General features: G+C 33.9%; 1 protein-coding gene across 11 annotated transcripts; it reads left to right on the top strand.

Moving 5' to 3' along the window:
• The first annotated feature begins 693 nt into the window (after positions 1 to 693).
• On the top strand, positions 694 to 12,465 carry LOC147382818 (putative methyltransferase PMT26). 11 transcript variants are annotated; one of them, XM_086428199.1, is made up of 9 exons: positions 694 to 894; positions 1,037 to 1,097; positions 7,263 to 7,384; positions 9,158 to 9,211; positions 9,288 to 9,369; positions 9,622 to 9,798; positions 11,199 to 11,373; positions 11,458 to 11,718; positions 12,207 to 12,465. In XM_086428199.1, exons 7-9 carry the CDS (start codon positions 11,201 to 11,203, stop codon positions 12,289 to 12,291), a joined length of 519 nt encoding a protein of 172 aa, XP_086284325.1. In that variant the 5' UTR covers positions 694 to 894; positions 1,037 to 1,097; positions 7,263 to 7,384; positions 9,158 to 9,211; positions 9,288 to 9,369; positions 9,622 to 9,798; positions 11,199 to 11,200; the 3' UTR covers positions 12,292 to 12,465. The 11 variants fall into 11 exon arrangements, with proteins under 11 accessions (XP_086284325.1, XP_086284326.1, XP_086284331.1 ...); XM_086428198.1 differs by lacking the exons at positions 694 to 894; positions 1,037 to 1,097 and adding exons at positions 6,065 to 6,580; positions 11,037 to 11,051; XM_086428205.1 differs by lacking the exons at positions 694 to 894; positions 1,037 to 1,097 and adding an exon at positions 6,022 to 6,580 and having other exon boundaries at positions 12,177 to 12,465.
• Positions 12,466 to 14,444: the final 1,979 nt, after the last annotated feature.

Here is a 14,444-nt window from a genome sequence, read left to right as displayed (position 1 = left end):
TTTTTTATTTTTTTAATATTCACTTGATGACGTGGCAGCTGAGTCATTAAGTGGATGACGTGGATGTTGTGCCACGTCAGAACTGTGAGAATCACAGTGTTCCGCCTGTGTCACCCCAGCATTACTCATTGGAGATACCCCTATTTTTTCAAAATGATGTCATTCTTCTTGACCTAAGTCTTCTGTCATGTAGTAAAATAAATGACTTATATGCCCTCATCTTCAACCTCCAACAGAAAATCAAATCCCTTGGTTTTATCCCTTAAACAAGTCATCTTCAACATGAAATTTCTATATACTTCAAAATACAAACCCCCACCCAAGAACAAGAAGGATTTTGGCAGAATTAAAAGTTGAAATCTTTTACCTTAATCTTGAATCTGAAAATAAAAACTTTTTTTTTTCTTTTCTTTTTTACTAAGTAACCTGAAAATAATTCCTAATTGAACCTACCACTACAGGAAAATTGAGAAATAACGACGACATTTAACGACAACTCATTTTTATCAAACGTTTAAAAGCAATTTAGCGACGAACAAACGTCATGTCGGTCGCTGTAGAGTTTCTTTCCCACCTTTTTTTATTTCCAATACATTTGTTTCCATTCTCACGTTTATTTCGAAGAGCTCACAACTCTCCCGCTCTCGCGATCCAAACTCCAAAGCCTCACAAGTCTAGAAAGCTTGCCCTCGCCTCTCTCTCTCTTTTGATCAATCCAAAACCTCACAACTCGAGAAAGCTCGCCCTCGCCTCTCTCTCTCTCTCTCTCGATCGATCTAAAATTTCACGACTCCCTCATTTAGATCGACCCCTCTCGATCAATCAATCGATTCTGGTTCTTCTAAAACGAATCAAATTGGTTGAGAACTAGGGTTTCTTATCGATCACATTAAGGTAACTATGTGTGTGCTTTTGTGTCGTGGATCTAGGGTCTGTTTCAAACGAGAAAGGTCGATTTTATTTTTCCTACTTGATTTAATCGATCTAGGGTATTCGATTCCACAAAACTTAAGATCCAAATTTTCTTCTTCAACAGGTGCTACTGCTATGAGGGTTTTCTGCTTCGATCATCTGTGGAAAACACCAATCACCTTCAGGTATAGTTCGATTATGTTAAACCTCTGTTAAAACTTAAAGATTTGAAGTTTTCTCACACTCTAGTTTGTTCTATTTTGATTCATTTTTTAACTACGATTTGATTTTTCAATTGGGAGAAAGCTTCAACACATTCTTAGAAAAGATTTTAATCCCATTTATATATGTTTTTCTTTCCATACATGTTTCCTTATACGGAAATAGTTGTTTTTTTTCCTTTAGTTATTGTAGAATGCTTCTCCTTCCTCTTTGTTTCCTGCCAATTTTGAGTCGTAAATCCCTTACTCACATCTTGAATCTGAAAATTCTTCCTACTACAACATATAGACCTCAAGAAAGAGATGGATTTTTAGGGTAGGCAGAGATGATGACTGGTTTTTGGTAGAAAAACAAAGATGTTGAAGATGATGGGTTTTTGGGTGAAAAACAAAAAGTCTCTTATTTGTTAAAATAAATATTATTTTAACCTATATTTTCAAGAGTTGACTACGGAAGAATCACCAAAATAATTTTTTTTAATCCTCATGATTATTCCTAAAATGTTTCTGTCAATCTTAAGGGTGATTTAGGCATACCCCTACGGTTTGGTCAATATTGGAGATACCCTGTTTTTACAAAACGATGTCAGTCTTCTTGACCTAAGTCTTCTGTCATGAAGTAACATAAATGACTTATATGCCCTCATCTTCAACCTCCAACAGAAAATCAAATCCCTTGATTTTATCCCTTAAACAAGTCATCTTCAACATGAAATTTCTATATACTTCAAAATACAAACCCTCACCCAAGAACGAGAAGGATTTTGGCGGAATTAAAAGATGAAATCTTTTACCCTAATCTTGAATTTGAAAATAATACCTTTTTTTTTTCTTTTTTATTAAGTAACCTGAAAATAATACCTAATTCCTCAAGAACGAGATGGATTTTTGGGTAGGCAGAGATGATGACTGGTTTTTGGTAGAAAAACAAAGATGTTGAAGATGATGGGTTTTTGGCTGAAAAACAGAGTCTCTTATTTGTTAAAATAAATATTATTTTAACCTATATTTTCAAGAGTTGACTACGGAAGAATCACCAAAATAATTTTTTATTTAGTTTGGGTATTTTTTATTTTTGATTTTTGATTTTTTTTCAATAATAAATAATAAAATTATAAAAAGAGTTTCTATTGCTACACCAACTTTGCTAATGCCAGCCAAAGTGCCTGTTCATTATTTGGTGATTTACATAGGGTGAATCTCCATTTTGTGCAAGGAACTTAACGAAATTCCGAGTTCAGTACATAATTCATTTTAATTCTTAAAAACATGTTTTTCCAATTGAATTCGTCACTTTTAAAATTTACGAACTTATGAGATTATCACTTTTAATATCAACGAATTCGTAGATAAAATACCAACTATTTTTCCGTGTCAATGAGCTCATTGGTAATTTATAAACAAATTCATTAATTATAAAAGTGATGAATTAACCGGAAAAACATGTTTTGAGAATTAAAACGAACAATGTATTAAAATCAGAATTTTGACATAAGTTGCGTATGTTTTAGAAAAAATCCCATGTTTACTTATGAATTGGGCTTCGTTAGCCAAAGTTGGTGTGGTAATAGAATTTCTCATTATAAATGAGATGCTAATATAGTAATATTGGAACGTTAACATCGTGAAATTCTCAAAAGGTTAAGGGTCAACATGAAAATATACCAAATCATAGGGGATCAACTTTTGATTTATTGAAAAACATATATTTTTAGCACTAGTAAGATAATGAGAAATTAAATTTCAGGCTATTGCATCATTTTCTAATAATATGAAATAGTGGAATTTCTTTTCCACAATTATCCAGGGATTCTTCCGATCTCAACCAAATAGAGAAATATCATTTTCTAGAACAAAATTACTTATAAAAAAAAATAAAAATCTAGCATAAAGTTTTTCCAAGAAACATTTTTTGAGAAGCAATGGAGCATAAGTGCTTCAAAAAAAAAAAAAAACCAATTTTTTTAATCCTCAATTCAACAAAAACTGAACTCTTACCAGAAGAAGACGAATTGTCAAGGTTCTTTTCTCCCAGTGAAAAAAAAAAAGAATAAAAGAAAAGAGAGTTGACTTTTACCATAATTTTAAAACTAGTCAAAGTGAATTGGATTTCAAGGTGTCTCAATCTCATGGAATCATCCAACTATCTCATCAGCTCGAAAATGCACCAAGTTAGGTGAGACATTCCGACCAAGTTATTGAATTAACATAATTTTTATTATGAAGAACAAATATATACGGCTTAAAAGTTTTGGATTGAGCAGATTTTTAACCAATTTGAAACTTCTATCCTCGTCAAAAGTGATTTACAAATTGATACTCCACAATTCTTAATCACTTTTGAGTTTTATTTCTTCTTTTATTGAGTGAGGCCCATTTCAAAATCGATTCAAACCCAATCAATCTAAAACTTGAACTGTGGCCCTTTGTGTTATGTCCAACATGGAAGCGGCTCAAATCCCCAAAAATTTTAAAGAAATATTGTGAAATTTACAACAACAAAAAATCATGCGTGGGCCTTTTTCCTTGATTTTCGTATATTTAAGATCTCTAGCCCAACTCAACTCCGATTTGAGCCTGGGACTAATCAAATCAAAGATCTTGAGTCTTGATGAGACGGACACCATGTTGCTAACGAATTTACTATTTCATCCATCAAGTTTTTGGAAATAAGAATTTTTTTCTTCTAAAAAGACGAAATCACACCGGGACCTCAGAATATTGTGAAAACATTTCAAAACACCAAAAAGTGGTTCAAATAACTTGGGAAACTTGAAATTTTAAGCAAGCCCATCAAACATTTGGAAATTCCACTGGCCACCTAAATTTTGAAATTGCAAAAGGTCTTGATTACATCAAACTTTTCAAAATCAAAGTCGACCTGCTTTCAATCGAGTCGTGACCCAGTGGAGCAACGATTCTAAATTCATCAATTGCTTGAGTGATAAAAGATAATATTGGTGCATGCTTTAGAAATTCTAGGAGCCGAATATCGATCAATCATTCGAGTCTCGATACGATACCCTGCACATTGACAATCAATTAAAGCAAAATTAAATTGAGAAGTAGGACTCAAATCCAAATCAAATTCAATCAATAGGTTGTCAATGGTAGAGACAGACTTCTATCAACTAGACCAAGTGTCTCAACGATCCAACTTGATCATTCTTAATGACATCCCAAGACCATCAAATTTTCAGTTAAATTCAAAAGTATGTCTAGTTAAAACACGTCAAATATTGTTGATGGCAAGATTAGGTAACCATGTAAGCAAGTGAGTCGAGCACTACAAAATATGAAGCTTTTTGTGGTGGTTTTAAATTGCCATCAAATTACTGAAAATCGCCTCCAATATATGTAAGGGCGGTTTAGTCATACGCCCACTATAGTGGTGTCTTGAATTACTTTTGGTGGCCAAGTAGCGATGGTTACAAAACCGCTTGTAATAATAACAATTTAAGGGTTATTTTAAATCGTCTCTAATTATTGTCATTTAAGGGTAGTGGTTATATTTTTAGAGACTGTTTGAAAACCGCCTCTAATTAATGTGATTTAAGGCGATTGTTAGATTTTTAGAAGTAGTTTAAAACTGTCTTGGATTAATTTCTATAATTAAATAGATGAATTATACCTGATGAATTCAAACCGCCCCTAATAACAATTTTTTTTTTTAAATAAATATTATTTTAGGCAGTTCAAAATTGTCTCTAATGTTGTAAAAAAAAATTTATTAAATTTTTCGTTTCAAAATAAAACCTGCAATTATATAAAAAAAAATGACCTGTTATTGGCATCCCAAATTTCATTTATCACACTTCAATTTCTTAGGAAATACTATTGACACCCCACATTTTACTTATTATATTTCAATTAATTATCACACCATAATTGGGATACAACACAACATTTACATTACAAAACATTATCACACTCTATTCAAATAATTTCACTAGCTAATTTTAAATAACCACACTATGTCAACCAGACGAGCTTATGAGTTTTACATAACCACACTCAAGACAATGGCCTATTAGATCCACATAGCTGTAACATATGACACCAGGATATTTCACATGATGGCCATGAAGCTATTATATCCATCTTTAAAGACAAGAGAGGATAAAAGAGCGGTATACTGGCTTTCATAGAAATTAACCTCCTAGGGAGTACCAAGCATGTACCTTTAAATGTGTAAATTCTTCATGTATAGCTGGCAATTTATGAATAAAGTTAGATATTAATGTATAAAGAATCACAAAAGGAAATTCAATTGGACAACCAAACATTATGGGGAAAAAATTCAGGCTAGATAATGGTTTCTTCAAAAAATCAGATAAGCAAAGTGTAGCAGACTAGAGGAAATTAGGGGTATTTTTCAAATACATAAAAAACACGAATCCTCTTTCGCATTGGGAAAGTTTTGTCCATAAAATACTATACAAGCTTTGTGTGTGTAAAGGTAGAGAAAGAGTATGAATTTTTTTGACATAATAACAATTTCCCCAAAAATGTGATTGACTAGCACTTGTGGAATTAACTCAAAAGAGATAAAGTTAGCTAGTTATTTGTAAAACTAGTTGAATTAAAATTTGTTTGTGTTCCAAATAATTCACTGAAGGAGAGAGATTAGAAGAAATTAAATTTAACAGTCATGTATAAAATTCATTGCAGGATCACCTTCAATTCTATTATCTCCTACTCTCATTTTGCAAATGTCACAATGAATGCAACTTCCTTTTTCTTTGCTTTTTGAAGTTGTTATCAAATGGAAACTAAAATCAGTATGTGCAATGATGGTCTTTCCTATGAAGCTAAAATGTTACAAACAAGCAAGAAAGCAACCTGTTCCTTCAATAACTCTTTTGAGGATTTTAACGTCTGAAGATAACTAACGACTTACTCGGGTTCTGCATAGATGAAAGGAGTACTACGTGAAAACTTCGAAAATGGAAGAGAAAAATTGATGGGCTCGGCCCGACGAATTTTAGATTAAAAAATTTGATGGGCAAGGCCCACGAATTTTAGAGAACACCACTCCTTTCTTCTCTCCTCTCTCTCTCTCTCTGGTTACTCTTTTCTCTGCGTTTTCCTCTCTCTCTCTCTGGTTTTTATGTGTTTTCCCCTCTCTCTCTCACACTCTCTCTCTGGTTCGTGAGAAGCTCTCGATTGTGAGATATTTCTCTGTGTTTTTTTTTCCATCTCTCTCACTCTCTCTCTGATTCGTGAGATGTTCTCCCGATTGTGAGAATCTCTCTCTCTGTTTGTCTCCCTCGATCACCTCTCTCAATATTTGATCGATCTCTCTCTGTTTCTGATCTCTTGATCTCTCACCGAAAATGATGGAGTGAAGATGATATCTAGGGTTAACTGGAGCCTTAAAGTCATCTCTCGAAGCCAGTCTTTCAGAATCCCACCTCTCTCAAGCCCTCTCATCTGTCTCGATCAAGGTTCATTTTTTGTTTTTTGTTTTTATGATGGTGATTTGTAGATCTAATCTTAAAAGTAGGTTTTTAAAGATTGATTGGTATTTTAATTGCAGCATTATTACTTTTTTATTGAATGTTTGTGTTTTGGATTCCATCTGAAATGTGTAGCAGTAGTTTTGGGGCAAAATTCTAGTTATATTTGGTTCAAATCATGTAATTTCTGGAAAATATACTCGTGCTATTAGGTCTAGGTTGGTTTGTTAGTATTTGGTTCAGATTGTTAGATTCTGATATTGGATTGTTAGAATTAGATTATGTAAATAGTTATTCAGAATTTAGGGTATTGTTTTCTTCTCGTACTGTTTTTGAGAAATTGATTTCAGACTCTAGAATTAGAATCTCATTTTCTCAACTTGATTCTGTAGTTGAGACACATAAAAGTAGAATAAACACATTTTCACTAATGCAAGAAACAGATGCTACATCGTTATGTAATTTTAGCCAAATGTATTTCTAATTATGAAAAAGCTTTGTATTGATATTAATTTTGTAAGTGCTCTTATTCAAGATATAAGGTAAGAATGAACATGTTCACAAAATCCTCATTGAATTAAAATACTCTTACCTACCTTTCTAGAGCTCAAAACATTCATGGTTTCTATGTAAGTTCTTTATATAATTCACAAGTTGTCCCTTTTTTCAGGATGAATTACTTTGGGGAGCATCATGGCTGCTAAGAGAGACCAATGATGTTTCTTACTCTAATTTTTTAAAGTCATTGGGGGCTAACGATACCCCAACTTGTCACATTATGGAGTCATTTAGGTATGCCACCTGACAAGTTATATTATCACGACTCAAAAAAAAAAAAAAGTTATTAAGTGGGTAATTTTAATAATTTGAGCAGACTAATGATTTTGAACTCAACCTGATCAACCTGATAGCAAGACTCAAAACTCATTGACGTGTCATGCACAAAGAACCGTAGATTCTGTCCCTCGGGATGCACAACTGCAGATGGCAGGTCGATTGTGTATCCCAAGGGACATAATCTACTATTCTTGGCCCATGCCAAGTCAATGAGTTTCCCCGTCAAGTTGAGTTCAAAAAATCAGCACTCATTTGAGAATCATTTTAAAACAGGAGCCGAGATCCTATGGACCAAGGGTGGAGGATTGAATCCCTTATCCCACACCTCAACACTTGCCATGTAAGCCACAAGAAAAGGAAATTTTCAGAAGGAGAGATTTTAGGCATTAATTTCTTTAATTGTGACTTACTTGGCATGTGCTGAGGTGTGGGAGGTGGGTTTCAATCCTCGACCCTAGGTGCATAGGATCTGGCCTATTAAAACATATTGACCCAGTAGTTTTCTAAAAACTTTATGCTGTTCCGATATACATTTTCCCCTTAACAACTTCTATTCTCATCTTCCCTACATTGAAGATTGTGGTTCACCATAGAACGTAATAGCTTATTGCCTTCGACATTATGGATGGATTAGAAATATCATATCCAAAAATAAATCACATGTTTGATGTTTCTTCCACAAAAGAAATTTATGTGTGAGATATCAAATACTGCTTCTATCATTAACTTGTATGCTATTACTGTCTTTGAAAAGGAAAAATCATTTAAATAAATATCATATATAATTAGCAATCATAAAATACAAATGCCACCAATGGAACTAACCTAACGCACCAACAGATGAATAAATTTAAAAAAGATTACATAACATCCCACCTAGGGTGGAAAGCCAAGTAGAATAGAGGATTCTGAAGGCATCATTAAACTACACAATAGAGAATTCTGGCATTGAAACTCAAAGACTAGAGGTTGAGTGAGAGGGGAAGAGGGAAGGGATGGGTATGTTCTTGGGAATGGTAGGCAATGTTGGCTTTGGTAGTGTAGGAAACTCAGGTAGAGGCAGCACTTCAGGCAACTTCAAGCTTGGGCAGAGGTGCAGTTCAGACTTCACCACCTCAGGCTTCGGTAAGGATGGGACATGTGGCATCGGTGGAAGTTCAGTCTTGGGCAAAGGTATCAACTCAGGCTTTGGCAGTGTAGGTACCTGTGGTAGAGGTGGGAGTTCAGGCTTTGGTAAAGTTGGGATAGTAGGAAAATGAGGCAATATGGGCTTTGGAAACTCTGGAATATTAGGCAAGGTTGTTTGCAATAGATGGCGAGATGCGTGGGTCAGATTAGTGCTCATCACTGATAGAGTGATGAAGAAAAGAGGTATGATTGAAATTAGTTGAAGGTGATAAGCCATGGTAGGATGACAAAAAGTGATCGGATTTTACCTTGGATGAGTAAGTAGTAGAATTGAATTAAGAATGCAAGATATAGAGAGAATAGGTTGCATGGATTTTATAGGGGAAGCTTAGGAATGGACGTGGCATTTTGGAAAGGTTGGTTGTTGAGGTGATCATTAGATTTCTTGTTTGTTTAATGCTCTAAACTAATTATCATTAATTGAGTGACATTTCTCATAATAAGTATTGGATGCAAGACTAATAATAACATGGTATTTTGTTCCTTATCAAAAAAAAAAAAAAAATTAATAATAAAATGGTATTTGTTACCTCTGATTAGGTCCATGGAGCATGCCTTCCACCTTGGTTTGCTACACATTTAGTTCATTGTCAGGTAAAATATCTTTGCCTTAGATGGTAGTATTTGACAAGACCTCTTCTTTGTAATTGTTTATGTTTTCAATATGCAGTCCTTTATTGCAACACATTGGAATGAACATGGGAAATATGTGTTGGATATCACAATGCAAAGGTTCTCTAGTTTAATAATATGTGAGTACTTCAATAATTAATTATGCGGTCAGATTAATCTAGTCTTCCAAGCTCAGAATGTTTGTTCTCATCCACCTGGAATTTATGCCGTATGCACATCTGTGTCTCTGTTAGACTGTCCTAATTCGAAGCCCTTATTTAGTTCACTGTACAAAGCCCTTCATCTGAAAAACTTCCACTGCAGACTTCTTAAAAATTTTTCTTTTCCAAATACAAGTATTGCTTTTCATTCACAGCCCATTTGTTATGCAGGAGATTCACGAAGGTTTGGATTTCTCTGGTGGTGATGATGGGGAATACTCTTTTGGAGTATTTTCTTTGAAATTCTCAACTGATGGGCGAGAATTTGTAGCTGGAAGTAGCGATAAGTCAATATATATTTACGATCTCGAAGCAAATAAGCTGACACTACGAATTTCTGCACACAAGGTATTACAGTCAAATTTTCCTGTTTTACTCTTGATTCGTTGTACCTAGTTGTTGGGATGAATTTTACAGTCCTACTTTTAAATATGCGTTCTCTTTTCTTGTAAATGATGAGTTTGCACATTTATTTACCTTGGAAAGAACTGTGTGTATTTTAAATTTCTTGGTCCTGCAGAGCCAATCTAGCAGCTTCATTATAAATTTTTAGTGGCACACTTGAACATTTTATATAATTACGATGAACTAGTCCTCCGCTTTTTGAGCATCATTGAGAATGGCTAGTAGTTCTTACTTTGTTATATTTGGATCAATGATAAAGTCAAGAAAGTTGCCTATATTGCAAAACCAGTTATGAATAATGCTAATATTCAGATTGCTAGCTAACTACAATTGAAATTTTGCCATGTATTCATGAAAATAAATTTCCCTTCTTGCATATGTTGGCTTCCACAGTGGATTGCATGCTGAAATGTATCTGATTGAGAATTTTCTGCTTATGAACAAAGAATATTTCTCATTACTGTAGGATAAAGTATCATCAAAAGAGTGTTCTTATATACTAACTGTTTGTCGCAACTAGATATAACCATGTTTGCTAATCCAAAGCATGATTCCATATTGGTCCGTACCGGATGATACCTTCTTTTTTTCTTTCTCATAAGCAACTCCAATCGAACCTTGTGTATCAACTTTAGAGCATAATTGGTTCATATGGATTATGGACTAATTGTTTTTTTAAAACTTCAATACTTGAAATACCGAGGTTCAGATCCCCCTCAAAAGAACCTAACAAATGAGAGAAGGTTAACAAATTTTACGGGCTGCATTAATGAGATTAGTATACAAAAGGTCATCTATTTGTTTTTCCCGTTGCTCTTTATTTGGATTTAATTACTCATTGTGCTTTTCTGTACACATTCTGACTCACACTTCATCTGCACTTGATGACTGATGAGTTTATCCTTCGGGTGCACCTGTGGTATTTGAGAAGTGCAAAATTCGAAATATAACACGTGAGATTATCGTGGTTCAAATCTATGTATTCTATCCCTTTATTTACTTGTACAGGCAAGTTCTCTATTAGTGCAATGTTATTTGATATGGTTGCTTAACACTATTGCGTTTTTTTTTTTCACTTTTCTTCAGATAAATTGTTTTTTCAACGATTGGGAATGCATTTATTAAGTAGTGTTACCTCTTGGAACTGTCATACTGAAATCTAATTTTTATATCCCTTGCAGTCTGATGTTAACACGGTATGCTTTGCTGATGAAACTGGTCATCTCATATATTTTGATGTTAACAGGATCTAGATACATCCTTACCTAGTCACTTTGTGTTTAATAGAGGGATTTCTTTGGGTAAATATCTAACAATGTTTCTTCTCATGAAATCTATTGTAGAAATGGCTGAACTAACAAAGAAGTTGTGCTGGGAGCTGGTAGAGATTAAAAATGATACAGTGAACGAAGTTGGTGCAGCAATATTCAGGAAGCCTTTATCCAATGAGTGCTATGAGAAAAGACCCGCAAATGAGCCTCCATTGTGCCAAGAGTCAGATGATCCAAATGCAGCCTGGTATCTTTCTTTATTATATGAGTGCATTAAATCAGTTGTTATTTATTCCTTAAAGTTTCTTGACATGTGTTTTTGTGGTTGTAGGTATGTGCCTCTGCAGGCATGTCTGCACAAGGTGCCAGTAGATGCATCAAAGCGTGGGTCCCAATGGCCGGCAAGGTTGGAAAAAACACCTTACTGGTTAAAGAGTTCTCAGGTTGGAGTTTATGGAAAAGCGGCTCCGGAGGATTTCACAGTGGATTATGAACATTGGAAATGGGTTGTTGGCAAGTCGTATCTGAGTGGGATGGGAATCGACTGGTCTACAGTGAGGAATGTCATGGACATGAGATCTGTCTATGGAGGGTAAGAAAAATGAATTGTATCTCTATCTAAATAGTCTGAGATTATCGTTATTGTCAGTGATTTTGCATATCTTATTGATCTTGTGTGAGCTTTAGGCTTCATTGGAAATCTCTTTATTTATCTCAACAACTATTTGCTCTTGTTTTATTTTGCCATACAGTTGAAAGGCATGCAGTTCTGTTTAATTTCTTTTCCTGTTATCCTGATTGTGCTTTTCCACGGTTGTCTTTATTTTGAATCGTATATGTTGTCTTAATCGTATAGGTAATTTTGAGTCTACCATTGTGTTCGAGAACTTCACTTTCTATGTACCCCCTCCCCACCGATGTAATAGTAATCTAATTAACCTGGTTGTCTATCATGCTTCCCGTTCTCGTTCTTTTTTTTTTTTTCTTTTAGTAAGCAGTTATAGTTCTTCCCCTTTGAATGGTTTTTACTTATCGATGGATGCAATATAGGGAAAATGATTAATGAAATGCTGCATGCAGGAGGATGTGTTGGAAAGGGCGAAAAAGGCCAAAGAAAAAGCGGCACGTGAAGCACAAGGGTTCATTCCCCAATCTACAACGATAACAACACCGACCTCCACCAAAGATGTTGTCGATCCAGTAATTTCAATATCATTTGGTCTTATTTAGTTTAATTATTATCAGTTATTTGTAGCTTCGACAGAATTTTCGATCTTAACAAAGAGGTTTACATGTATATTAATTTTGGGTTATTTAGTTTAATTTGGAGCTTGTTTTATGATTTTTCTTTTGTTTTTTCTTTTTCTGATTTTTTTTTTATTATTTCGTTCATTGTGATTGGTGAATTAGATGACCATGCTATTGTTTGTTAAACATCCAAATTTGACGGTCATACTCTATGGATTTTTTTTTGTTTTTTTTTAAGTCCATTCTCCAATAATTTGATAGTCCAGGGCCGTAAAAAAAAAAAAAATTATACAAGAGAATATTTGACAGGCATATTTGACGGGAGTCTCCGTCAAATTTCTCAAAATTTGATGGGCTAAGACCGTCAAATATGGGCCTTTTTCACATAGTGAGATTCATGTAAATATTTGCAGAAACACCACCAAAAAGAGAGAAAATACGGGGAAAAAAGGACACTTAGGAAGAAAAAGATGTAACCTAGAGATGTGTTTGCTTGTAAAGGACTCATTTTGAAATGTTTATAACTTGACAACAAGATACAAACTGTCCATCTGTTATTAACCCTAGTTCTTCAATCATCAGAAATAACACTATACAACGCACACTGAAAAAGATTACAAGAATAACACCTACATCTCTAAAATTGCAACCATCAACCCAATCTAACAATGAAAGAATCTCATTGCACATTGAGGAAATGAAATACGTAGATTATACATTTCTTAAAAACTAATAAAAGAACATAAATCCTAGTTTCTTAACCATCATAACTAAGATTTAAAGTCAAAAATAAGATTAGAAGTCTAGACAAAATAAAATATTTTTGAAACACACATCTTCATTCACATTGTTTTTTTGGATCAGTTCTTCATTCGCATGTTTGATTGTAAGGCTGGACGAGAATCTGGTTTGTTAACGTTTCTAGACAAGATCTACAAGAGAAAAATGGATAAATCGGTTTGTTAATGTTTGAACCTTTAACATGTCTTGGAAAATTATCTGCAAAATGTAAATTGAAATTGTGTTAATTAAACAGATGTAGTTCGTACCGAAAGAGACTAATTCCAAATCTTGGAAAGGTTCTCCTCTCAACTCTGGAGGAGGAATGGATGGCCAAATTCACTAAAATATGTTTCTAATTTACTATAGGATGTTATCCCAAATAATATTGTGGTGTTCACTACGTGAAAATCGAGAACGTTCTCATAGAGACATATAAAATAAGAACTTGATGAGTGGAATCCACATATGAAAATAAAAAATAGCATTCTTCTGTTCTGAAGCTTAGAATATAGCTTTTCAGCCTCCATTTGTTTTTATTTATTTATTTAATTTAATTTTTTGACGGTTTGTTATGAAAATGTCTTGTTTTCTTTTACCAGCACTCATGACGGAGTTGATTCAAATGTAAGAACTACAAACTTCTAATGGGGGTCCAAGATACTTTGATTAGAGATGCAAACTTTCTCATTTACATTAGAAATGATGTAGAACAGATCTCAAAAGGCTTCCATACAACCTAAAGAGCAAATAACATTGCCTCCATACAACCTAATTTCTGACTAATTCAACTTTCCAACAGAGCCAATATTGCGGTGGATTATTTGCCTAAGAGAGGAGCTATGGCTAAGAACTTGTATGCGATTTTTTATTGTAACTTAATTCCTCATGAATTGGCAAATATTGTCTTAGATGATGTAACTTGCAACTATTTAAGATGGTTGATTCTTAATATTAGGATGGGGTTCCATTCAATACCCAGCTCATCGATCAAAAAATGGATATTTATGTGATTGGTAAAGTTTTGATTTTTTACATTTTTTTCAAAAAAAATGTGCTATTTTGGTTAAGTACGACTAGATGAGGGAAGTGGAGCCAAATTAGTAGTATAAAACTTTATTTAAGGTGTGGAAGTTGAGTTGCGAGGCAGGGAGTTTCCATTGAGCATGTTTTAGAAATTGAACAGGATTAAAATTTTTAAGTGAAAATATTGTCTACAAATATATTGAGTAAACTATAAATTTTTTGTTTTGTCACACTCATGCACTGTTGGCATACCTAGCAATACTT

This window comes from Akebia trifoliata, chromosome 16, assembly GCF_017979445.1.
Source record: "Akebia trifoliata isolate Shusen 1 chromosome 16, ASM1797944v1, whole genome shotgun sequence".
Taxonomy (NCBI): Eukaryota; Viridiplantae; Streptophyta; class Magnoliopsida; order Ranunculales; family Lardizabalaceae; genus Akebia; species Akebia trifoliata.
Note: the sequence above shows the minus strand (reverse complement) of the source record. Positions and strands in the feature narration are given on the sequence as shown.